Below are 27,622 nucleotides of genomic sequence, written 5' to 3'. Positions count from 1 at the left end.
TGTGTAATCTCTGGATTTGCCAACATATCTACAATAGAGTTATGTATAATATAAATTCAACCTGATGGAATTTGATATACAATCTGCAGTTTAATTTGCTAACCTGTGATTGCAAGATGTATTTTTTTATGTAAACAAATGTGTATTCCACAGTCGAATGTGCCATTGAACCAAAATCAAGAGTCAATTGTGGCTTCGGAGGAATCACCAAAGAGCAGTGTAAGGCAAAAGGCTGCTGCTATGACGACAGCAAACCGGGAACCATCTGGTGCTTCAATCCACTTCAGCCGAACGGTAAGGTGCTAAGAAGAAGGACGTCTGTGTTTTCAATTTCCGGTTTCTTGTAAAACAGTTGAGGATATTTTGAAATATCAAATGATTGACTAGATTTGTACAGCGAAATCCCCCTTTTTGTGGAATAGATGCCAAATTCACATAAGAAACTACTGACACAATGGCCTCCAGCATACTCTCTATGCGGTACAGGAATGTTTGACTTTGAGTACTTCGGAGTTTTTATCACTTCTATGGCCTTCTGTGAGAAACTGGCCTGGTATATGATGTCCACTAATGTAAGTGGGCACCGTGCACCAGTCCATACAAACAACCCTAATGGTGATTCATTAGGTCTTAGACAACCGTTAAAGCTCTCTAATTGGTAGCTGTGGAGAGCAGCCTTCAGGCTAAGTCTTGAAGGAGTATAAAGCAGCTTTTCCTTCCAGAATGCAATCTTATAGGATAGATAAAATGGAAAAGAACCACAGAAAATATTTTTAATATTAAGTATTTATTATATGACACTATCTAGTATGTTACAAAATATCCTACACCGATATAGACACAAAGAACACAATACTTTAGCAAATAAATCACAGTAAATAGCACTAATCCACATTGGTCCCGAGAGGGGATCAAACCATATACTAAGAAAGTCGTATAAGAACCACGACTTGAGTCAGGACAATGTCGAGAGGAAGTAGAATCGCTGGGACCCCAAGGAACCACCCAAGGTGAAGAGATGGGGACCCCCCGGAGAGTGCATGCACTGTGGGAACATTTTATTAGTAACATTTACTTCACCCAGCAGGTTTGGCAGAGTAGACATGCAGTCATTGGCAGTGTACTCCCACTTTGTGGGTGCATCTGTAGTGTCCACACATTGAGATGGAAATTCCACTAGCGCAGAAAATCCACTGGCAGAGGAGGGCATTAGTGGATTTTCCATTGAAGTATCTTTGTCCATGGTGCTTAGATCTCCTTAGGTGAAAATAAAACTACTGATGCAGGACAACTCTATCTTTGTTGGAGTTTCCAACTCTGTCTTGGCAGAGAAGGAAAATGCACCACCATGTGTGTAATCTCTGGATTTGCCAACATATCTTCAAATGAGTTACGCATAATATAAATTCAACCTGATGGATTTTGATAGACAATCTGCAGTTTCATTTGCTAACCTGTGATTGCAAGATGTATCTTTTATGTAAACAAACGTGTTTTCCACAGTCAAATGTGCCATTGAACCAATATCAAGAGTCAATTGCGGCTACGGAGGAATCACCAAAGAGCAGTGTAATGTAAAAGGCTGCTGCTATGATGACAGTAAACCGGGAACCATCTGGTGCTTCAATCCTCTTGAGCTAAATGGTAAGGTGCTAAGAAGAAGGATGTCTGTGTTTTCAATTTCCGTTTTATTGTAAAACAATTGAGGCTATTTTGAAATATCAAATGATTGACTAGATTTGGACAGCGAAATCCCCTCTTCGTGGAGTACATGCCAAATTCACATAAGAAACTACTGACACAATGGCCTCCACCATACTATCTATGCAGTACAGGAAACTTTGACTTTGAATAATTCAGAGTTGAAATCACCAGTAAGGCCTTCTGTGAGAAGCTGGCCTGGTATATGATGTCCACTAATGTAAGTGAAAAAGAACCACAAAGTATTATTAAAAATATGTATTTATTATATAACACTATCTCTATGTTACAGTATCTCCTACATGGAGATAAACACAAAGCACACAATACTTTAGCAAATAAATCACAGTAAATAGCACTAAGGCACAGTTGGCCCCAGATGGGGACCAAACCATATACTAAGAAAGTGGTATAGGAACCACGACTCGAATAAGGACAATGTCGAGAGGGCATAGAATCGCTGGGACACCAAGGAAACGACCCAAGGTGAGTAGATAGGGACCCCCCGGAGAGCGCTTGTAGTGTGGGAACACAACCGTGGGCTCCGTACAACTCTACGTGAAAGTCGTGGTTGGATTGTTAAATATTAAGGACTTTTCCCAGTGGACCCTGAAGAAACACCATAAAAGACAGAAGGTTGGAGAGGCACCTTACCCGTGGATACCCTAGTACCCACATTACCTATCCCAGGGAAGCCGGGTGCATAGGTGTGAAGTGGTGTCTGAAACCGCTGTTGAACCGAATGGAGAACTTCAGAAAAGTGCTGCTGCTGGAAGAGGAGATACTGGCTGTGGGAATGCAAATGTTGATTCTTGAAGAAGAGTACCTGAAAGCAGAGACAGAGTCTATGTCACTCAGGAGTGACCAGGAGACATTTAAGACGAATCCGCTCCGCTGTCAGGCGCTTCACGGATGATGTTGATGACCTTGACTCTGCAGCTGTGGGGACCAAGTGATGCTTAGGATAACCAGGAGCTGGATACAAGCTGTTCCACAAAGGATGTCAAGTGCTGAGGGGTCTGTTTCAGGTGGGAGCACCAATAAGCCTTGGTAGATGCAATCAAAGCAGGAAGCTAAGAAAGTACAAAGGTGGGACCAGCAAGGTCCAGGAGACTCACCAAGAGCAGGAGAGTCAGTTCAAGCCCCAAGTAATCGGGGGAGCCCAAAGAAGTCATAGATGACCCTCCACAAGACTCACAGGCCGGAGGCACTGAAGTCGCAGGAGGACCTCGGGCTGCTTATCAAAGCAGCAGGCCAGGGTGTACACAATGTGATGTGGCTGAAGATCTTGAAGGAAGAAGTTTCTGGAGGTTTAGGCTACTTGGAGCTCGATGCACTTGTTGCCAATAAGCGTTTGCATTTTCAAAAGTACTCAGTGCTTAGGGGTTCAGTTATTGCAGCCTGTACGAGGGATACTGGGCTCAAACGCAGTGAGAAGACAGCTCGGGCCTCGAGGGACATAGAAAAGCACCAATTGTGTTGTTTAACCCTTCGGAGTACACAGGAGGTCGGGATCAGCAGACCTGTCAGCAGTGTTGAGGTGCTTGTGAATGCTGGACAGTGACTCCTTCACTTCAAGGGAGATTCCTTCAAGTGTATTTGATGCTCCACAGGCCTTGGAGGGTTTCTGTATAAAGCACAGACACAGACAATGCAGCAGACAAGCAGGGGAACAAATTCGGGCCCTTGCAAAGTCCAGCGAAGTCCAGAGTGTCCGGACGGTCAAAGTTGAAGTGGTATTGGAATTGCATCTTGTCCCACGATGAATCTAGGGACCTACACCCAGGTACGCCCTTAAGTAACCTAGGGAAAGGGTTGAGATGATTCAGGGAACCCTCCCAGGGGAAGGTCTAGGCAGGGGGGAGATTACTCCCATGTCCTTCATCTAGTTTTGGGCTTGAGCAGGAGCAACTGCTCCCTGGACTAGTTTGAACTGGACCGTGAACAGGGACACCAAATGTGCCCCTCATGCAGACTTTATGTCCCTGGCAAGTGCACCCACCAAGCATTAATACACTAAATCATGTCTGGGAGGTGGTCACACCTACCTGTGACATGATGCCAATTGTTTCACCTTCCTCTGCTCAAGCTTGGCTCAGTAGCAGGAGGGTAGAAATGTGTCTCTGGTCGGCAGCAACCATTTGTTGCTGTCTGGGAAAGGAAGGCTGGTACTGGATACACTGAGAGCCGAATGGAGGGCTCTTCCAGTGCTTGGAATCATACCTCCCACACCGTTTATGGTGTGGGGGTACGATTCCAACATGTTTGATACCAAGTATGATAGGTTTTCATTGCAACCAGTTTCGAGATTGTCATCACGTAATTACGTGGTACCCCTCTATATAGAATATGGTGACTTCACTGACAACCCGGGAGAATGGACTCTGTACGCTGCAGGAGTGTCCTTCTTATACTGGATGCACCCTCTCACTTAGAACCAAACACCCTACCGTCAGGATTATGAAGGTCTGCTATAGGGGAGACTTTTAGGTTTTAAGTGCAGTGACCCAAGATATAGAAAACCCAGTGCTTAATTTGTAAAATATTAAGTGCAGGTGCTCACATTTTTTAGGAGGTCACACCCACCTCCCCGGCTCCACCCACTTCTTCCACTGGCTCCACCCACTTCCTTTAATTGCTCCACCCACATCCACAAGCCTCAACACATCAGTTCTTCAAGAAGCTGAAGACCTGGCTCTTCATAAAAGCACCTCTGGGACCTCACACCTACACACCTGCCCAAGCACCTGGATACCCTCTCGGGTTATTAGTGCACTATATAAATCAATATAACATAACATAATATATAATATGGACAACAACTCAAAAGTGAACTCTAGTTAGAGAATGTGTGTACGTCTCAAATTTTCAAACTAAAGAAAATGTGCTTGTACCGTGCTGTTTAAAAGAAAGGAAGTGTTGAAGGAAAGAAGGAATACATTAAAGAAGGCAGAAACAAATGAAGGCAGGAAAGGGAGTACTGGAGTGAGGACATTTTTATGGATTAAAAAAGGAGAAACTAAGAAAATAATGTGTAAGGAAGAAATGAAGGGATAGAGGGAGAAAGGAAGTGAACAATGTGTGATGGATGAATTGAAAGAAGAAAGGAGGAAGAAAATCAGAAGGAAGGGTTGAGGATATGAAATGAAGAAATTAAAGAAGGGATTAAGGAAGGAGCAGGAAAAAAGAAAGGAAGGAACGAATGAAGGAAGAAGGAAATAATGCACCAAGGGAGGAAGAATGGGGAAAGAAAGAGGATGTAAGAAAGCAATAATGGAAAGAAGAATGGAGGCATGGATGGAGGTGCTGAGGAAGAGAAAAAGGAAAGGAAAAAGATGGTATGAAGGAAAGAAAGGAGGTCAAGGGAATGGAGACAGGTATGAAAGGTACAAGGTCAAAGAGGGACAGAGGGAATAATGACAGTTTAATATTGCAAAGACTTTGCTAAACAAAATAATAAAATGCATTTCTTTGTCCTTACCACACTATGTATGTTGTAAAGCACATATTCACCAAAGAGGGTCGTGACACCACATAAAAAATGTTGTTATCCAACTCAATGGCACTAATCTTAGCGACCTCAGAAAGATGAAAGACTGGGTGACCACACCAAGATTTAGATTTATGACCCTGAGCTCAAAGTAGAGTTACAAAGGCCCATCATGAGCACACATGGTATGCACCTGTCTTTTAAACGTACTGGTCTCCAACCCTCCTTTATCCTGTGTTGCTCTTTGACCCCATATCCGACCTGTCCTGGTCTCCTACCCCTTAGAACCCTTCAGTGGTCTCGCCCCTCCACTGTCTTAGGCCAGGCACTGTCCGCTATCTCCCTTTATACCCCATGCTGCTCTCCCACCTCTCTGGACAATGCAGTATTCTCTCCCCTTCACCACCCTAGACCAGGCAGTGTTTTCTATCCCCTTTAGACCCTGTGCTTATCTTTGCAGCATGCTAGTGTCTGCCCTCAGAGCTCTCTAGGCACCCTGCAGCTCTCTGCCTCTCTCTACTCCTCGCTGCCTTCTTTGCTTCTCTCTGCCGCTCTCTGCTCCTGTTTACTTCTCTCTGCCCCTTTTCGCTGCTCTCTGCTCCTCTCTGTAACTCTCTGCTCCTCTGTCACTCTTTGCTCCTCTCTGCCGATCTCGGCCCCTCACTTCTCTCTGCCCTCTGTGCCACCATTTCTGCTCTTCTCTACCGCCAGCATTTGTTCCCAGCTTCGTAAATTTCAAAGCTGCAAATGGGCTAAAACAAACCAATCATTATATAAATATTCATAGGCGAGTCACACACTGGCACTACTTTTTCTTTTACGTAGCAATCAGTACCACAGTTGAGTGGCAGTGTAAATGATAGTTTTTTAAAATTATTATCCAACTGCCAAAATCACATTTATCGATCCTAGAAGCATGAAAGGCTGTGCTACCACAACGAGATTCAAATGTGCAACCTTTCGGCTGTCCCCTTCAAGCAGTACACTGTGGGACATAAATAAATCTGTAGAGGACTAGCCCAAAGGGTTAAAGTGCCCATTGCAGCAACTGGTTTGTATGAAGCAGGTCTTTGGTCTTCTGGTAAGATAGCTAGGGTGGCTAATTTTTTTTTTTTTTTTTTTAAATATATTTTTATTGCAGGAATCAGTAAATCGTTACATAATCGACCAGCATTATATAACAAGCAAGATCAATGAGACACACCCCTCCGTCCCCCCGCCGTAAGTTTCTTACACAGCCATTCAGCCCACAACCCTGGGGTCGGGCGGCGAAATTCAATGGGGGCTCAGAAGGATGTCGAGGCTGGTCCGGATGATCCACTGTCCGTCATCTGCTTTTCCAAACAAGCCTATAAACCCAGAAAGAAAAACCCCACCCTCAAAAACGCTACGAACCAAAGAGAACCCACCCAACCCCGCCATCAGCGCACGGCAACAACCTCAACAGGATCTGCTAAAGGACCCATGGGGAAAGCAACAGAGCTGAAAAGTGCAATCGTCTATCGGGACTTGGGGCGAGCTGCTTCCTCACTTTCAGAGTCGCTGGGGGCGCAATAATCCCTAAGGGCCTGCACTAACGTCTCCCACTCCAGCGCTGCCTCCTGTGCCTTCTCATTACGCTGCCTCCAAGCTAGCTGGTATCTTAGCGTGCTCTCCCCCGCCGCCCACTTCAAAAGTTCGCTGTGCCACCGGCTTCCTGTCGGACCAGCTCGTGCCTTCCAGTTCCTGGTCACCTCTCGTTTAGCAAGGAGCAGCCCTAAATCAATGAACTTGCTAGATATTTTGTTCTTGGGGGTATGAGGGAACCAGTGCAGGAGTCCCACCGCCGCGTCAAACGATAAGGATCTCCCCGTCGTCTCCTCCAGGGTCTTCCCCACTTCTACCCAATAGGATGACAATCCCGGGCAGGCCCACAGCATGTGGAGAAGGTCCGCCTCCTGGGCCGGGCACCTGGGGCATTCCGCCGAATTCGTAGCAAAATATCGCCTGATTTTCACCGGGGTCAGATATGCTCTATGGAGCACGTAGTAGTGGACCAATTGAAAGCGGGCGTGGCGTGTGCCCTTCCAGGCTCGCCGCACCAGCTGGGACCAGGTCGTCTCCAGGATCTCCTTGCCAATGTCCTCCTCCCAACGGTTTCTCAGAGTAGTGAGGGGAGCCAGCCCCTCATTGATCAGTCTGCCGTAAAGGCAAGTGACCGCCTTCACCGTGCCCGCAGACATCATCACGTATTGGCATACCGGGGATAAAGGAGGTTCCTCCTGCCCGCATTTCCAGTGCGCCTGGATCGCTCGGACAAGGGCCGAGTGCAGCAGAAAGTCGCCGCGGGGAATCCCGAAGCGATCAATGAGCTCCTGAAAGGGCAAGAGCGCCCCGTCCTCGTATAGGTCACCTATTAGCTGTAGGCCGGCGTCCTCCCAGTTCGCCAACCGTGACCAATCGCCACCATGGGGCAAAGCCGTTAGCATCCCCAGAGGTATTTTGGGCGCATACGGTGTTCTCAGGTGGCCCCGGGCGTGAGCTCGGTTCCAGCACAGGCGAACGGTCCGCTCCTCCATCGACAAGTCCTGTAAGGCCAACCGTTGTCGCATCGCTATGAAGGAGAGAACATGCCTGGCCATACCCGTTCCCCTCCTGTCTTCTGGGCCCCGGAATTCCCGGGTGATCTCCTGGGTGAAGGTCTGGAGCTGCGCCGCTAAATAATACTTTTCGAAGTCCGGCACCGCAAGCCCACCCTCATCCTTCGGCCTCATCAGGGTCTTGAGGGCCACCCGCCGGCGGCCCGAGCCCCAGAGGAATCCGACTATCATTGATCGTAATAGTCGAAACGTGGCCGGTGGGACCCAGATCGGTAGTGTCCGGAAATAATATAACAACCGGGGAAGCGCCACCATTTTAAGCAAGGCAATCCGCCCTGCCACCGAGAGCGGTAGCGTGGCCCAGAAGTCCATACTGCCTCGAAGTGCTCGAGTGCCGCGGGCAATGTTCCCATCCAGGAAGTCAGAAGGTTCATGATAGACGTACACCCCCAGGATAGCTAGGGTGGCTAATGCCCTTCCTAATGCCCTTGCTGCAGAAGAGCAGTGAGTAAGAAAATGCCATTCGCCATCTTCCAAGTATCATAGTTTAGCAAGTTCATGTGCTTGCTGCTGTGATTCATGCATAGCTTTCATAACACAAGACATACAGTGTAATCTTTAAGGCGCTACGTCATGCTTTCATTGATTTAAATGTGAGTACTAGTGAGCTGGAAACCAAATACCACCAAAAGTGGAAACAATAGTGTGGCCTGAACATCTTACTTCTCCACATGCAGAAATGTGTTCTACTGACCCCGACTAGTAATTAACGTAAACAAATACAGAAAGCCCATGTTAGAATTAGTAGAGACCTTTTTATATGAAGTTTTTCGTAAGAATCCTATCCAGGCCCTTGCAGAATGTTAAAACATGAAGAGATGATTAGTATTTTTCTCTGTTAAGGTTGGCAACGCAGAGTCAAGAAACATGAAATTAAAAAAATGAGGCCAGCAGGACGGAGTTGTCCCTACTTTGATTTACCTGATTTAAAAGCAGGAGGCGGAACACAGGCTCTTGCAGCACCTCTGAGTGCAGCGCCGATGGAAAGAGCGCCTGAAGGAAGGCGGAACACAGGCTCTTGCAGCACCTCTGAAGGGCACTGCCGATGGAAAGAGCACCTGAAGGAAGGCGGAACACAGGCTCTTTCAGCACCTCTGAGTGCACTGCCGATGGAAAGAGCACCTGAAGGAAGGCGGAACACAGGCTCTTGCAGCACCTCTGAGTGCACTGCCGATGGAAAGAGCACCTGAAGGAAGGCGGAACACAGGCCCTTGCAGCACCTCTGAGTGCACTGCCGATGGAAAGAGCGCCTGAAGGAAGGTGGAACACAGGCTCTTGCAGTCCCTCTGAGTGCACTGCCGATGGAAAGAGCGCCTGAAGGAAGGCGGAACACAGGTTCTTGTAGCACCTCTGAGTGCAGCGCCGATGGAAAGAGCGACCGAAGGAAGGCGTAACACAGGCTCTTGCAGCACCTCTGAGTGCAGCGCCGATGGAAAGAGCGCCTGAAGGAAGGTGGAACACAGGCTCTTGCAGTCCCTCTGAGTGCACTGCCGATGGAAAGAGCGCCTGAAGGAAGGCGGAACACAGGTTCTTGCAGCACCTCTGAGTGCAGCACCGATGAAAAGAGCGCCTGAAGGAAGGCGGAACACAGGTTCTTGCAGCACCTCTGAGTGCAGCGCCGATGGAAAGAGCGACTGAAGGAAGGCGGAACACAGGCTCTTGCAGCACCTCTGAGTGCAGCGCCGATGGAAAGAGCGACTGAAGGAAGGCGGAACACAGGCTCTTGCAGCACCTCTGAGTGCAGCGCCGATGGAAAGAGCGCCTGAAGGAAGGCGGAACACAGGCTCTTGCAGCACCTCTGAGTGCAGCGCCGATAGAAAGAGCGACTGAAGGTAGGCGGGTCACAGTCTCTTGCAGCACCTCTGAGTGCAGCGCCGATGGAAAGAGCGACTGAAGGTAGGCGGGTCACAGGCTCTTGCAGCACCTCTGAGTGCAGCGCCGATGGAAAGAGCGACTGAAGGTAGGCGGGTCACAGGCTCTTGCAGCACCTCTGAGTGCAGCGCCGATGGAAAGAGCGACTGAAGGTAGGCGGGTCACAGGCTCTTGCAGCACCTCTGAGTGCAGCGCCGATGGAAAGAGCGACTGAAGGTAGGCGGGTCACAGTCTCTTGCAGCACCTCTGAGTGCAGCGCCGATGGAAAGAGCGACTGAAGGAAGGCGGAACACAGGCTCTTGCAGCACCTCTGAGTGCAGCGCCGATGGAAAGAGCGCCTGAAGGAAGGCGGAACACAGGCTCTTGCAGCACCTCTGAGTGCAGCGCCGATGGAAAGAGCGCCTGAATGTCAGGCCATATGCTTTACAAGCACAGCACAGCTCGACAGTTTGGAGGTTAGACTGGTACACAGAGCTGTCTGTGAAACTAAGTTGTAGCTTCAGTTCATCCACACACTAGGGAGGCCAGGCCACATCCACTCCTGGAAAGAAAATCCCGGGCCTCCTGCCTCACGAAATAGATACATTTCAGTGTCTGAAAAAACAGGATCCAGCCTGACAGCAGCGGATGCAAATTGTATAATTTTGCCATGCACAATACAGGCAGAGAGGGCCTAGGTGACCTGCCCCCCCTCCATCCCCCCCGCACTTTGGGGCCTAATGTTGCAATGCTCTCTCCTCTCCCTCGTCAGTGAGCTCGGCGCAAATATGCACAGTGCCCTGACCGGGCAGCAGAACTTCTCCTTTCCTCTCAATCTCACTGAAGGTAACCACCCATGTTCCGCTTCCCTTCCGAGGCAGAGATAATACTGAGGAATGCAAGAGACTTAAAATGGTCCATGAAACATACAGTGTACCAGAGCAGCCATCAAGCATTGGCAGCCACAACGTGTCCTTAGAAATAAGTGCCGGTGCTGAGCACCGGAAAGCACCGGCACAAATTAAGCACTGAGAAAACCTATATCTTTAGTACGTGGTGCAAGCACAAACTTACACAGGCTGCAATGGCAGGGATTTAGTTCCAATTTGAATGGTCTCCCAAGGGTGGCATAATACATGCTTCAGCCCATGGAAAACCTCGGGGTGCCTATGCCCTTGGTACATGGGTACCATATACTAGGGACTGACAAGGGTACCCCAGTATCCATTCTGGGATGTACCTAAGTACTGAGCTCACCAGTTAAGGGAGAAAGCAGATAGACTGGGGTCCTAGTCAAAAAGAGTATCACATCAAGCAAAAATAAGGGGTAACCTAAAGAAGCAGATGCTACTTTCCTACACCTTCTTTATATGTTTTATCAGTCTCATTTCACAAATATGATGGTCTCATGATGACAACTATTGGTGTCTAAAGTTACCCGCCGTTTTGAGACAGTATCACAAAATATCAATTGATTTGACAGTGACAGTGAGGGGCCTTGAAAAGAGTGAGACCTGTGTCAAATACCCGTAGCTAGCTGCTCCCTTTTGTGACAGTGTAGAATTCTGTAGGACTGTTCAATGGAAGGGTAGCCAAAAGAAGGACAGCTTCAGGTTCAATTAAGGGGTTATGTGTCAGAATAGCCTTTCAGCCCACTTGCAAGGGAATAGAATGACGCAGGTCCCAATGCCACTCCAAGACTCTCCTGCCGCCAAGAGGTGAACTTACACGACAAGGAGACCCTCAGGGGGGGAAAGGGGAATGGGAAAGAGAAGAGACTGCCAAGTTTTACCCGGTCTTCCTTTCTTTCTGAACATGTGTCTAGGTCTGGTTCTGCCCTAGTGTGTTCTGGGTGAATCTGGAACAGATTTCAGAATTTTCAAGTAACACTGTTATACAATAAGCTCTAATTATCAGTAGTCATTTTATACTTCATTACATATGTGGTGTTTACTTGGTATGTGACTCTCTTCTTAAATGGTGTTAGTGGTAATCACCTTGGTATTTCTGTAAACAGCAATACTCATGAATTCCTGATTTATTGTAATTTGTCTTTCTATTTACGTAGTGAATTATATTTCTTACCTTTATATCTTTTTGTGTTAAGCTTTAATTAATATCTTGTTCAGTATATCCTTTTTTTAGTCTAATATATTTATCTTGCCCTTTTTCTTCTAGAAAGAATTTCCAGAGAATCCTTAACAACCAGAAACCCAGATAACAGTAAGTATATTCTTCTTGGTACCTAAATGCAACTCTATATTCTGGCTTCCTTCCAGTTAAGCCTCCTTACTCAACTAATCGTAAGTGCAATAATAGTTTCTTTAAAAAGAGAATTCCTCTTAAGCGCTGCTTAATTGCTCAGGACAACACTGTTGCTTCACAGTAAATTCCTCTAAAAACGCAGCTCTATAAACACACGGCAACACTGTTACTTCACAGAGAACTTCTTTCAAAACGCTGGGCCGACTACTACTGCGCAACCAATTACGCGGTAAATTTACAATGCTTTAATACTCAAAACAACAGAACAGTCTTACGTGGACTTTGGTAACTGCTCCACAACCGGCACTGAAGAGATAAAGACTTGACACAATGGAAACTAATTGATGGAAACGACGCCCTCTACCCTGACAAACTGGTTTTACGCCATACCAAATTCCGCTGCCGGTCCCTCTGGAAACTTAGGTGAAGTGCGAGATTCCAGAGGGAGCACCTCGTGACATTCTGATAGGGCCACCTCTGACACAACACTAGACTGCTGACCCTGATTTTCCTTAATGGCGGCCATCTTAGTATTCCGCCTGATATGTCTTAAATTGCTCTGCACCCTTGGTTTACTATGACGGGGGGCTCTTAGAGTGATGGTATTTATTGATCTCTTGCTTAGTCCCGAGCAAAGATGGGTTCTGACAGTATGTTCATTAAAGAATGAAATCTTTACATTTAGTATTATAAGGATTTGAAGGCATATACAAACTGGTATGTCATAATAAGAAGTGTTTAGGGGTGCAATCTGGATGGTGCTAGCAAAAGTCCATAACATCCAAGGGGAAGATAATGTGGAGACCAAACAACAGACTTGTTATGATAGTTGTTTCTAATATGAATTGTCTTGCTTACTATCACAAAGTTAGCTAGAAAAAGACGAACCTTTTAACAATTAAAGTCATTTTGGTGGCCTGATTTCTCTGTTGGCACATTTCATATCAGCTCTTGAAACTAATAGCATACGTCTTCTGATTCAGCAGTAGAGTCTCTGTTGTAAGGCTCGACCCATTGAGTGTCTCACTTGCCTACAAACAGTTAAAGAATCTTCTAAGACCAATGAAAATGTATCGAGTGCACTCTATTTACTAATATTTTAGGGATTGACTAATCAATTTATGCACTCTACCAAAGCTTATGGCACATGTAATAAAGCAAACAAGATATTCCTCACGCTTTAACGGAGTATCCTAGCCTCCAAACTCTAAATATGGCCATCACTTGTTCTGAACTTTGTTCTGCAGTTAGCAAACCGGATCCCAATAAATTGGTCAATGTAACAGATGTTATTTCCAGTGCTCAGAAATGGCAGGAGTGTGATATGAAGCACTACAGAAAAGTGTATTTAATAATAAATAGCCAGGCAATTATTTTGAGAGTCTAAAACATATGGCAGAAGTTCATTTTACATGACCAATTACCTTTCTAAAAGGTTTAGTAACTGATGTGTTAATGGCTATTTCTTACATTGCTAACATGAATATACATGTAAACATCCTCATGAAAGGTGTAAAACTGTTGTTTCCCTCTAAGGTCCAGGAATGCTGGATTCAGCCAAATTTCTACAATATTCACATAAAATACGCTAACAAACAAAATATCTAATTTGTATACTTAATGCTTTCTTGAAAATCTGGAAAGGTGATCCAGATCATATCTGTGGAATACCCAATGTCCTGAAGATAACTGAGTGCAGCATGACTGTCTGTCTGTAATAGGGTCCCTCAATTTGGATTGTACATGTCATGTATCCTTGCATGGAAAAGGGCAAACTTCATCCCTCTGTTGAAAAGGCCTAACTCAAACCCAGAAACTCTTTGTAATTTTAGACCAATGTCCCTGCTCCCAGGAGCCTCTAAGATAGTATAAAAACAGTGAATGTTCAGCTAACGTCGTTCCAAGAAACTTTCAACCTTCTTCAAACCTCACAATCTGGCTTCAGACCCCTGCTTTGCACTGAATCCGCACTGATGGAGATTATTGATTCCATTAAATTCACACTAGACGCCAAGATCAATGCCACCCTGAACTGATCCTCTCGGAAAATCACCTCACCACTATTGGGGTGGAGGACGAGGCCTTAGCCTGGCTAGAATCCTTTATAAACGATAGAGAACAGATATCTGGCTCAAACCATTCCGCTCTGAATCAAAATCAATCAAATACGGCATTCTCCAGGGATCGGCCCTGAGCCCCACTCTTTTTATTATATATGTGATCCCACTGGGTAACCTCATGGAGTCCTTCGGCATCCAGGAAGTTTCCTACATGGATGAACTGCTGCTTACATATAACAAAAATGACCTTAAGGCTAAGGAAACTTTGCAGCCTGCATGACGGCAGTATTAGACTGGCTCAAATCCAACGCTCGATCAATCAATCAATCAAGGAATTGTAAGCGCGCTACTCACCGGTGAGGATCTAAAGGCGCTGAGGGGGAGGCGGTCCGCAGATCTGTTTAGCCGAAGAGACAGGTCTGAAGGGTCTTCCTGAAGGTGTTCAGGGAGGGGGCACGTCTGATGTATGCCGGTAGCTCATTTCAGGTCTTGGCTAAAAGTGAGAGAAGGATCTTCTGCCTGCTCTGGCTCTGTGGATGCGCCGTGTTTTGGCCAGTGCGAGGTTGGAAGATCAGAGGTTTCGTTTGGGTATGTGGAAGTTGATTCTGACATTGAGGTATTTGGGTCCGTTGTTGTGTAGGCATTTGTAGGCGTGAGTGACGATTTTGAAAGTGACTCCTTTCTCCACTGGGAGCCAGTGGAGACTTCGTAGCTGTTGGCTGATGTGTTCGTGTTGGGGGATGCTGAGGACAAGTCTGTTGGCGGTGTTGTAAATAGTCTGGAGTTTGCGGAGTAGCGACTTGTTGATGCCGGCGTAGAGTGCGTTTCCATAGTCCAGTCTGCTGGTGATGAGTGCGTGGGTGAATGTCTTCCTTGACTCAGGGGGGATCCACTTGAAGGTATTGCGCAGGATGCAGACGTTGTTGAAGCAGCTGGAGGTGACTGCGTTGACGTGTCGGTTCAAGGTGAGTGATGAGTCGAGTTTGATGCTCATGTTCTTGGCGTGGTCTGAGGGGGTAGGTGGGCTTTTGAGGGCGGTCGGCCACCAGGTGCTGTCCCATGCTGAAGGGGTGGTACTGAGGACTTCTGTCTTCTCGGTGTTGAGCTTCAGGCAGCTGTTTGTCATTCAGACTGCAACATCTTGCATTCCTTTCTGGAAGTCGAGTTTGGCAGTGGTGGGGTCTTTGGCGAGGGAGAGGATGAGCTGGGTGTCATCGGGGTAGGAGAAGATGTTGAGGCTGTGTTGTGGGACGATGGCTGCGAGGGGGGCCATGTAGATGTTGAAGAGGGTGGGGCTCAGTGATGATCCCTGTGGGACTCCGCAGGTGATTTTTGTGGGGTCAGAGAGGAAGGGTGGGAGACTGATCCTTTGACTTCTTCCGGTGGGGAATGATCGGATCCAGTCCAGGGCTGTTGCTTGTATGCCTGCATCGTTAGGACTGGCAACTAGTGTGCAGTGGGAGACAGTGTCGAATGCCGCTGATAGGTCAAGTAGGATGAGGGCTGCAGAGTGGCCTTGGTCCAGGAGGGTTCGGATGTCATCTGTGGCAGCGAGTAGGGTGGTCGCTGTGCTGTGGTTGCTTCCGAGTCCGGATTGGGACGGGCCAAGAACGGAGTTCTCTTCAATGAATTGTGTCAGTTTCCTGTTGACTGTTTTCTCTGCAACTCTGGCTGTAAAGGAGAGGAGCGAGATGGGCCAATAGTTCTTGAGGTCAGTGGGGTCAGCTGTGGGCTTCTTGAGCAGGGGTCTGACTTCTGCGCACTTTCAGTCATCAGGGAAGGTGCCTGTTTTAAAGGTGGTGTTGATGGTGTGTTGTAGTTCGGGTGCGATGGCGGCCGCGGCTCTGTGGAAGATGTGAGGGGGACAGGGGTTGGTGGGGGCCCTGAGTGGATGCTTTTCATGGTTGAGGCAGTTTCTTCGACCGTGATCGGTGTACATTTGGAGATGGTGAGCTGGATGGTGTTTTTGGGGGGTGAGGGGCCATCTGTGGTGCCTGGTGGATGGTCAATGAAGTTGTCATAGAGGTTTTTGATCTTGAGGTGGAAATAGGTTCCAAGCTTGTCGCAGAGGTCTTGGGTTGGGGTGATGTCTGTGGCTTCGCTGCATGGGTTGGTGAAATCTTGAATGACAGTGAAAAGTTCCTTGGAGTTGGTGGAGTTGATCAGGATTTTGTTGTGGATGAAGTTCCTCTTGGTGGCTCTGATCTGGTTGTGGTAGTGCCTCATGGCGTCCTTGTAGGTGGTGTGGTTTTCGGTTGTCTTTGTGTTTCTCCAGGCGTCTGAAGCTGCGTCTGGCTTCTTGGAGAGCAGTGGTGAACCAGGCGGCTTTCCTGGGGCGTTGTCTATCAGGGTTGCATTGCGCAGCGAGCTCATCAGCGCAGTTGGAGATCCAGGTAAGAGGTTCTCTGGCTGCGTCGTTTGCGTCCCATGCCCAGGTGTGGTTGTCTTGGGTGAGGGTGGAGTCAAGTTCCTCCATGGTGGTCGTGGGGCTGATTTAGGCGCCTTTGGTTTGTTGATGATGAAGTGCACCCAGTGGTGGCCGGTCCATGGTGGCTGTGTTGTGTGGCTGAATTGGACGCTGTTTCCTGCCGCGAAGATGGTGTCGAGGGTGTGTCCTGCTCTGTTGGTTGGTGTGTTGACATGTTGTTTAAGTCCAATGCTGGCGAGGTTGTCACGAAGGATAGCAGAGTTGTGGTCGCTGCGGTTGTCGAGGTTGAAGTTCAGGTCTCCAATGAGTATGTAGCTTGTTGAGGCAATGGCGTGGGGTGCAATGAAGTTGGTGATGACAAAGGGTGTTCTGGGGCCGGGGAGACTGTAGATGAGGGTTCTTCTGTTTGTGGCTTTGAGGGTGGTCTGAATCTGGAAGTGCAGGTGTTGAGCGGAGGAGAAGGCTTCACTGGAGGTGGTGAGGCGGAGGGTGCTCTTGTGGGTGATGGTGAGGCCCCCTCCTGGGTGGTTGGGGTTGTATATCTTGTATCTGTCTGGGATGGCGGTGCTAATGGCAGGGGCAGAGGATGCGTTGGTCCAGGTCTCTGTGTAGAAGGCGATGTCGGGCGAGAGAGAGTTGAATAGGCCCCAGATTTCCATGGCGTGTTTGTGTACGGAGCGTACGTTGAGGAGGATGCATTTTAGGGTGTCGCCGGTGCAGGCGTCAGCAATGTTGGAGGCCGGGGTTTCGGTGATGGTCTGGGGCAGTGGAGGCAGGAGAACTGGCCATGGGTCATGGGTCTATATTGCAACCCTGACAAGACGGAGGTCTTGTTATCTGGACCTGACCACAATCAGGGCTGTCTAGTGCACTGGCCTACCCATTTGCTGGGTCCTAACCCAAATGACAAAGTGAGAAATGTAGGGGTCCTAATGGATCATAAGTCAACCCTCAAGTCTCAGATCTCTGTAGTGGTCGCAAAGTCTTGCTGTATCCTCTGTATGCCGAGCAGATGAATTAAACTGCTTCCATGTTCAAAGTTCAAAGACTAGTCAATCACATGCCCAGATATGTGCTACCTGCCTATTGCTGGGACACTCTTGGAGTAGCTGTGCGCTTTATAAATCCCTCATTCATTCATTCATTCATAATATTAGCAAGCTTTCATTTAGATCTATTTCCAATAACAAACTTCATTGGGGATCTGTGTCTTGAACTAGAAATTCATTTGATTATAAAAAGGTTCTATCATGTTTTTTTCATTTAAAAAATAAACTTTGCTATATAGATCGATCTGGGAATTTGTGACTTCAAAAGATAACTTTAATGTACCACTGATAATTAAACCGCATTCTTAAACCTTTCTAACCTACACTACACAGCAGTTCTGTAAATATTGGTCAGCGGGTTGAAATTTACTGGACTTGTTGATTGTGACTAGACAAGTCACAAAAGTCTGAGTCCTCTACAAAATAGAGGTGTTTCAGATCACGTTATGGTGACAAGTAAATTACATCAGCAGTCAATATCATTTTTTTATATGGAGGAGAAAAACCTTGGTTTAATTGTAAAACCTCCAAACGAAAGGACATTGGGGAAGCAGTGAATATCATTGCAGATTGCAGGAGCTCGAAACCCCTTTTAAGATACTTGTCTGCATGACTGCTACAAAGTGTACGGCTCTTCACTGCTATGAATGTTGAATCATTTGCCTAATGTCATGGGCATGAAATCATGCAATTCTATTGTTGCAATGTATTTCCCAAATGTATGGATGAACACTTGCAACTTAAATCACAATGTAATTTTCATCTATCTCAGAAGGATCAAATTTTACTGAAAAAAACCATTAAAAACAGTGCCACAGCTGCAAAATGCTATAATCCTGTGTAAAACTGGAGCAAATTAGGAGAAACTGTTGCTGAAGCAATATTAATATGTGTTAAAATTACAATATAGAGGAATAATACTGCCAGAAATGTATTGTAATATATAGATGATTTGCCTTTTAGCTGCATAATTTAGCTGCTTCTGTTGCATTAAATGGTCCTTGACTGACACATCATTCCAGATGTTATGTTATGTTATGTTATAGGGGTATTTGTAAAGCGCATGGCTACTCTTGTGAGTGTCCTTGTTCACTTATATAAGTGGGCACCCTGCACGAATCCAGACAACCCCCGTGGTGATTTTAGTTGTCTTATACAACCTTAGAAACATCTGCAAGTGGTAGCTGTGGAGAGCAGCCTTTAGGATTAGTCCAGAAGGAGTGTAAGGCAGATTGTTTCACCAGAACATAATCTTATAGGTATAGATTAAGTGAAAAAGAACCACACATTGTATTTATAAAAAATATGTACTTATTATAAGACACTCACTAACACATACCGATATCTCCAAGCTGCAGATACACAAAATGCACACAATAGTTTTCAATAGAGGTCACCAGGGGGAGACCAAACCATATTGTAAAATAGTCATGTGTGAACCACAACCCAGAAGATGCAGAAGTGCCGGGGACCAATGAATCACCCGGGGTAAGTAACCAGGAGCCCCACGGAGGCCATGTGCAGAGTGGGAACACAACCGCAGTATCAATGCAAGTCATTGAGAAAGACGTGGTTGCAATTTTAAAGAAGGACCCTCTACAGTGGACACTGAAGAAACCCTGTGAAAGACAGAAGGTTGGAGAGCCACCCCACCAATGGATACCTTAGGAACCAGGTTACCTATCCCAGGGAAGAGAGGTGCATAGGTGTGAAGTGGTCTCGGAAACCGTAGTCGAACTCAAAGGATGATTCCAGGAAGAAGACGCTGCTGGAGAAGGTGAAAGTGTCCAGTGGAACCCAAAGGTGGATTCAAGCTGAGAAGTACCTGCACGCTGAGGGGATAGAGCCTATGCCACTCAGAAGGGACCAGGAGGCACGGAAGATGAATGCCCACTGATGTCTGGTAAAGCAGGAAAGATGACGGTGACCTTGTAACTGCAGCTGTGAAGACCAGGCAATGCTGTGGAAGACCAGGAAGACCAGGAGCTGTTCATCAGCTGTCCCACCTTGTATGTGGAGAGTTGAGGGGTCGATGTCCATCGAGAGCACCAACAAACCTTGGCAACTGCAAACAATGTGGAAAGTGAAGAAGGAGCAGTGTCGGAACCAGCAAGGTCTAGGTGACTCACCACAAGCAGGGGAGTCAGGGCAGGCACCGAGCAATCAGGGGAGCCCACAGAATTCAGAGGTGACCCTCAAAAGGACCCAGAGGCTGGAACACTGGAACTGCAAGAGGACCTAGTGCAGCCCATCAAAGGAGCAAGCCCACGATGCAAGTGATGCGGTGAGGATGAAGATTCTTGGTTCCTGTATGGAGCACAAGAACATGCATTGCAGCAGACGAGTAGGGCAACGAGATTAGAAGCAGCAGGAATCTTCCCAGTTGCAGCCTGGATGCCCAGAGTAAAGTCCAGCGAAATCCAGACTGTCCAAACGGTCAAAGTAGAAGTGGTGTCTTGAAATGAATCTTGTCTCACTTCAAATCCAGGGACCCACTCTTAGGTAAGCCCTTAAGTACCCTAAGGAAAGGGATGGGATGATTTAAGGTGCCTTCCCAGGTGAGGAGTTGGACAGTGGGGAGGATACTCCCATGTCCTTTGTCCAGTTTCATGCCAGAGCAGGAGCCAACGGCTTCCTGAGCTGGTTTGAACTAGACTATGCAAGGAGGGCACCAAGTGTGCCCTTCAAGCAGCTTGAGTGACGCTAGCAAGCACTTCCACCCGGCCTGAATACACTAAACACAACACATACAAAGGAGTAGGGAAATGCATTAACAAAGGTGGCACATGCTCAGTGAGAAAATACTGCCCTCCTTCAGAAAATTGTGACATGCTTCTATATTGGGCTTCCTTCAATACACCCTTGCGCAGACCATAGCCTGGGGTGGAGCAAAAGGGTGAGAAAAACAATGCTAACATATTAATTGAGATCACCGAAGAAAAGTGCAATGAAGGTTAAAACTAGCTCTGATGTGTCCCCATTCGAAAAACAAAATCCTGGGTTATCTGGCTAAGTTAAAAACATGAAGAATGGTGGTGATAGGAGAAGATTAAGATTTCCTTCACTCCTGCTTACTGCCCTGGTGTTTCCTGCAGATAATATTTTGCAAACATTGTTCCGTTTTGAATGTTTTGTACCAATTTAGGACTCGGTGCTACTTATCTAAACCATATTGTGTATAGCGAGCATCGTGGTGGATCATGATAGTGGTGTAATATGGGAATAAACCATTAGGGGATGGTGATTCTCCGCTTATGGATACATTTTAAGGGCACAGTTAGCCTAGCTATAAGTAACTGTGTTTTCCCCCTTCTGTTATTTTTTCCCCACAGGTGAACAAGTGTGCGTTATTTAAGGGAATCCTCTGCACCTAAGCCAGGTAGAGAGGTTCATACAATTGGGGATCCGAAGGGTCCTGATAAATGCTGGAGTGACCAAACACTGTGGGCACATATCAAATATCAGAAAAATTTTGACACCTTGGCAGCAAGAAGGAGTGAAGGAAATCTTAACTTTCTCCTATCACCACTGTGAGAAGTTGGCCTGGCTTATGCTGGTCACTAGTTAAAGTGGCCACCTTGCACCAGTGCAATTCGACTCTTATGGTAGATAGGTTTAAGACAACATTTTAAAGAAAGCTATCCTAGTGGTAGCTGTGGAGAGCAGCCTTCAGGCTAAGTCTCTGAGGAATGTAAAGCAGCTTGTTTTACCTTATAATCTCTTGAATTACCAAATGAAAGGACACCACACAGGTATATATACAAAATATATATATGTATTTATTTCTAGACACACTCTATTAATCTCTTTATGAGATTAGAAGTCAGGAACATATGCACAAATCAATGTTTCACAACAAATTAAGCACTTATATGGCTGGGGCCCTAGGGGCGTACCAGACCATATACTAAAAAAGAGGTATAAGAAGAATGACTTGAGAAGGGAGAAGGCCTAAGGTCTTCAGAACCTCTGGGGCCTCACTAATACACCCAAGGCAGGTAAGTAAAGGACCCACGGGAGACGCATGCAGTGTGAGAACACAGCCACGGATCCCAATCGTCTTCAATGGAGCGAGTTGCGGTTGGAATTTTAAAGTTTTAGGGTACTTCGGAAGAGTCTATGAGCAAGTCACTTACAGGGTAAGTAGTTCTAGAGCCATCACACACAGGAGCACCGGAGTGCACGAGTTACTTCACCCAGGAAAGCCGGGTGCATAGGTGTCTTTTGGTGTCAGGTCGCGGCGTCATTTTCAATGGGAGCCAAAGAAGGCTTGCTGCTTGTGAAGACAGGAGAAGTGTCCGGTGGAATCCAAGGATGTATTATTAAGAAAGAAGACCTGAAAGCAGAGGAGATAGTATTTAAAGTCACTTGCCAGTGACCCGGGCCTAGGAAGATGGATGCCCACAGTCGTCGGGTGATTTCAGGTGATCATGGGTGTCTTGACTCTTCAGCACGAGGTCCAGGAGGTGTTGACGACAACCAGGAGCTGGATTCGGTGTGTCACACTAAGTCTGCAGCTTACTGAGTTGTCGGCAACCGGATTGGAGCCAACAAGCCTTGGCAACAGCATGTCTCATGGAAAGTGAAGAAAGTCAGCGGTGCAGACCAGTAAGGTCTGAGGGACTCACCCAGCAAGGGTAAGTCAGGGCAGGCCTGAAGCAACCAGGGGAGCCCTTTGGTTTGATGACAAAGTCTTCAGGGGACCCACAAGCCAATGGGAAAGGGATCGCAAAGACGCCTCATGAGGATTCACTTCTCAGGAGCCCACGGTCACTCGGGCGAAGTAGGCCTCTGATCTTCGGTGGAAATACTGCTGGAGGCTGGGACCACACGTGGTCCAATGCACAAGTTCATAGAATGTCGTGAAGGGATTGCACTTGAAAATAGTGAATGGTACCTGGGTATTGCTGTTCCTCATCATTCATGGGGTCCACTCATATCAGCTCTGCTGGAGACTCACGGGGCCATCGAGAAGTCAGGAAATCCACTTCTGGGGCTGCAGGGACTTCAGACTCTGGCGGGAGCGGGAAAGTTTGTGACCATTGATTCAAAGTTTTGGTGCCTGCCAAGCAGGGGAGTCACTCCTTGACTCCAAGGGAGATTCTTCAGTCTTCCAAAGGTAGTGGGATGTCGCAGGTCCAGGATTCTTCTTGTAGAGCATCATCTAGGGATATCTAGTTTACAATGGCAAGGGTTCCCTATCTTATAATAAAGGAAAGGGAGGGACTAGCTCTATGACCACTCCTATGGGAGGGTCAGGGGAGTGGGTGGTTACACCCACTTCCCTTTGTCCAGTTTCACGCCAGAGCAGGGGCAGGTAGCCCCTCAACTGGTTTGAGCTGGCATATGCACAGAGGAGCCTACTGCTCCCCCAGTGCAGGACTTCAAAGCACTCTAGGAGTGCACCCACCCAGCCCCAACACACTAAATCCTGTCTGGAAGGTGGTGACACCTCCCTGTGACAGGATGCCTATTGTTGGGCCTCCTCCACTGTGAGTTTCGGTCAGCAGCAGGAGGGCAGCCCAGTGTCTGTGCTGGTGTCATCCATTTTGTGATGCCAGGGCTCTTTCAGGATTCTACCGTGTTTCCACAGTAGGTACATGCCTATCCCTCTAGAAGGGTGGGATCATACTCCCACAGCAGTTACTGGTGTGGGGGTATGATTCCAAAGCGTTTTACACCAAACACGACATGTTTTGATGCAGCCATCCCAGAGTTAGCATTTACCGCGAGGTTATAATGCACTTAAGAGTATATGGTTTAACCGCATCCACAAACAGCCACAGAGAATAGACTCTGAGAGCTGTAGAGGGGCCCTGCTCAGGCAGAGGCACCCCCTCACATGTAAACCAAGCACCCTGCCCTCAGGATTGACAGGGCCTGCCTTAGGGGTGACTGATAGGCTTATATGTGTGTGTAAGGTGAGATACAGGGAACCTATATGTCAGTGAGGAGTGCTAACACCACCTCACCCAGGCTGCAGTAGCAGGCCTGTGTTGTCAGATTTAGTCTGCTTCCCAGGGGTGGAATAATACATGCTTCAACCCCTGATAGGCCTTTGAAGTACCTATGCCCTTGGTACCTAGGGTACCATATACTGGGGGCTCATAAGGTACCCCAGTATCCAATCACTAGTGCATCTAATATGCACTCCAAGTTGTTTAGAGAGAACAGAGAGACTGGGGCCCTGATTAGCATGGACCCAGCCAGACTATAGCCAGAAACCAGTGTTAACATCAGAAAAAAATTGGGGGCAACATAAGTGTAAACCCTACTCTCCTACAACCACGATCCTTCACGTTTTTGACTTAGCTAGATGGCCCGGAAATCAATTTTCGAGTGGGGACACATCAGAGCTAGTTTTCACAATTTATGGTGTGGGGGTATGATTCCAACATATTTGATACCAAACATAATAGGGTATGTTACATCCAGTTTTGAGATGGTCACTGCATAATGACGCTGTGCCCCTCTATATGTTATATGGCTGTTTTACTTACAACCTGGGAGAATGGACTCTGAAGGTTGTAGGGGTGGCCCTGCTCGTGCAGGGGCACCCCCACACTTAGAACCGAGCACCTTGCCTTCAGGATTGAAAGGCCTGCATTAGGGGTGACTTATAGGTTTTAAGTGCAGTGACCTTAGATATAGGGAAACCTATATCTTTCGTAAGTGGTGCTAGTACTAGTTTATACAGGCTGCAATGGTGGGCCTATAGTTACAAATTGATTGGTCTCCAATGGGTGGCATAATACATGCTTCAGACCATGGGGGACCCCTGGTGTACCTATGTCCTAGGTACCTCAATACCATACACTAGGGACATTTGTTGATGATCCATTTCTAAAGGGCAATACTCATTTCCCATCAGCTTGCTGCACACATTTAACAAACCCCACCCGGGACTGTGGGGTGTCGTGTTTCATTACAGATGTTACAGTCTCTGCACATAAACCAGTTGCTTGTTCAATAATCATTAGTCATATCTGATTTCTATCAGTTAGTTATTAGTTATCAATATCAGTTAGTGACTCAAACACATCACAAGCATCACAAAAGAGTTTATTGGTATGGGAAGTAACATTAAACGTTATGTTTTATATACTTTTAAATGTGTTTGTTTTTAGGTCTAAATGTCCAACTGCCTGTTAATAAAATTGGAAATAGGGCTCAGTTAATTATTTTTTTACTTTTTGTGTATGAATAGACCGTGAATATTTAATTTTTATTCCAGTTTTGAGTGTATTGGTGCAAATGTAAATGTTCATGTATTAATGAGTACCAGAGAAGTACTACATTACTTACTCAATAGTACTTTGTAAGTATGCCCCATAGAGTCCACATCGTTAATAAAATGAGTTTCATACTGGGAGAAACACATTTGAAAAATAAGTAATAATTCTAGTCCTTTTCACTGACAGAATCAAAGGTCCAGATTTATAAACATGTCATGCAGTGCAGCAAGGCAACTCAGTGGCTGCATTACGTTTTATTGAGATATCAATAAAGCACCATGTTTACAGAGATGTGGTGCATTTCTGCTGCCTACTTTTTCTTGTGCCTGGAACCCATGAAGGTATTATTGGAAGGCAAGTGTGCCTGCCTTACAGTAGGGAATGTTTTCCTGCATGAAGGGACACCTTCCTGCCCAAAACCAATCCTTAAAGGCATTTTCCTTTTGCTATATGGGGTGTGGAATGCATCATACAAAGCAAAAGGAAGTCACAGGGAGAAATAGATACATTTCTCCTCTTTAAGCCTAAACGGCTTGCTAGTTTAAAAATATCTTGGACTAGAACAACAATCATAGTGATTCACATCTACCTTCGCTGAACTTACAATAAAGATTGAGAAAGGTAGAGTTTTCATGCTTAACTTTGCTTTACCACCTCAAATTTCAACTGTGATTGGGCTTTGAAGCTGTTGTGTGAGGCAATATTTCAAATGTCCATGCTTTCATATATGACATTTAACTAAGCAAGCATTGTACGCCACAATGATATAACAGAAAATCCCCAAAACAACTTTGTCAGATGACATCAGGTAAATATTCGTAAGATAGCCAAATTGAGAAATATCTACTCAAAGCGAAAGATAATTTGAATTTGGAAAAATCTTAGTGAAAAGTAGGACTAAATAAAAAAAGCTTTGCAATGAGTGCTTTGTAGGATATGAGCAATAATTCTAAAATGTAAAGAGAAGAGATTCTCTGAATCTGACGCATATGTAACCCACTACACATTCCCCAGAACAGCTCATCTAATTTTTCTGCCAATTATTGCAGCACTAGTTTGCTCAGGACATAACTGTCAAGTATTTGTCCAATGTAAGGAGTACTTTTCAGCAGATTTCTAGAGCAAACTATCGTTGCATTTATGTAATAGACTCACGTTCTCATTTGGAGGAGAACAGTAAATAAAATCTGACAGGAAATGGTTGATTTCCTGCGTGGACTTCTAGTTGCATAGACACTTTGGGGTGCTGCATATGGCTGATATTCCACCACATAAAATACTTTAGCTGCTTCACCCATGGTGTCATTGTTGAGTAAATGATGCTAAATATTGTTGAATATCAGTTGCCTGAGTGAGTGAGGGGTCTGCCTCTATGTCTGTTGGAGTCATTACCTTGGCAGTCTGCTGAACAAAGGGAGTGGACTTTCACTTAAGGCTTAGTATCATCTACTTCACCCAGCATGTTAGACAGAGTAGACATGCAGTCATTGACAGTGTACTCCCAGGGTGCATCTGTAGTGTCCAAACTTTGAGATGCAAATTCCACTAGCGCAGAAAATCCACTGGCAGAGGAGGGCATTAGTGGATTTTCCATTGAAGTATCTTTGTCCATGGTGCTTAGATCTCCTTAGGTGAAAATAAAACTACTGATGCAGGACAACTCTATCTTTGTTGGAGTTTCCAACTCTGTCTTGGCAGAGAAGGAAAATTAACCACAATGTGTGTAATCTCTGGATTTGCCAACATATCTTCAAATGAGTTACGCATAATATAAATTCAACCTGATGGATTTTGATAGACAATCTCCAGTTTCGTTTGCTAACCTGTAATTGCAAGATGTATCTTTTATTTAAACAAACGTGTTTTCCACAGTCAAATGTGCCATTGAACCAAAATCAAGAGTCAATTGTGGCTACGGAGGAATCACCAAAGAGCAGTGCAATGTAAAAGGCTGCTGCTATGATGACAGTAAACCGGGAACCATCTGGTGCTTCAATCCACTTCAGCCGAACGGTAAGGTGCTAAGAAGAAGGACGTCTGTGTTTTCAATTTCCAGTTTCTTGTAAAACAGTTGAGGCTAATTTGAAATATCAAACGATTGACTAGATTTGTACAGCGAAATCCCTCTCTTTGTGGAGTGCATGTCAAATTCACATACAAAAGTAGTGACACAATGGTCTCCACCATACTTTCTATGTGGTACAGGAAAGTTTGACTTTGAAAACTTCAGAGTTGGCATCACCTGTATGGCCTTCTGTGAGAAGCTGGCCTAGTATATGATGTTCACTAATGTAAGTGAGCAACTTGTGTAATGTCATTCCTATTTCTCCTATAGGCTCTGCACATTTGAATAATATACACTATAGTTCTTTGCATTGGACTGAAGTCAGTATGCTCCTATCGAGTATATTAAGCTTAATTACTTGTTTGCCAGGTAACGCAGAGGTCACTAGAAACTTCTTGAATGAACAAGAAGGGATTAGTTTCTGACAACCGCATAAACATGACAACTTTGTTTCCCTTTGGAATTGGAACATGTCTCATAATCGTGGAAACAATAGATAAGTTTCACTCAGTCAATCGTGCATGCCTAGTTTCTGCAGAGTTACACAGAAATAGAAAGACGGGCGTTTTCAATATAAGGATTTATTGAACAGTCTTAGTTCTCGTGTAAGTGATATGAGCTTTTACGATCATTAGACAGTAAGCAAGATATAATATGCACAGCGTCAGCAGTAGGAAGAAATAAAACTGCAACAGCATTGTCTTTTAGTTATGATCAATATCTATACACATACACATAAATACACAGGCTAAAGGTGGATACTCATCTGATGCTTGTAAATAATTCTACCCCAGTGTACCTAACCGAGGTGCAGTACGAAGTAAGAAGTAGGTGCTGGT

At 46.0% G+C, this 27,622-nt stretch overlaps 1 protein-coding gene across 1 annotated transcript in view; it reads left to right on the top strand.

Moving 5' to 3' along the window:
- Positions 1–27,622, top strand: part of LOC146829994 (uncharacterized) — a 135,976-nt gene that overhangs the window by 95,484 nt on the left and 12,870 nt on the right. Inside the window, exons 31-34 of the mRNA XM_085604237.1 lie at positions 154–294; positions 1,504–1,644; positions 11,860–11,904; positions 26,591–26,731. Of these exons, the coding sequence (XP_085460363.1) occupies positions 154–294; positions 1,504–1,644; positions 11,860–11,904; positions 26,591–26,731 (468 nt within the window). The remainder of the gene's footprint in view (positions 1–153; positions 295–1,503; positions 1,645–11,859; positions 11,905–26,590; positions 26,732–27,622) is intronic.

Source organism: Triturus cristatus, chromosome 5_1 (assembly GCF_964204655.1).
Source record: "Triturus cristatus chromosome 5_1, aTriCri1.1, whole genome shotgun sequence".
In the NCBI taxonomy this organism is placed as follows: Eukaryota; Metazoa; Chordata; class Amphibia; order Caudata; family Salamandridae; genus Triturus; species Triturus cristatus.
Note: the sequence above shows the minus strand (reverse complement) of the source record. Positions and strands in the feature narration are given on the sequence as shown.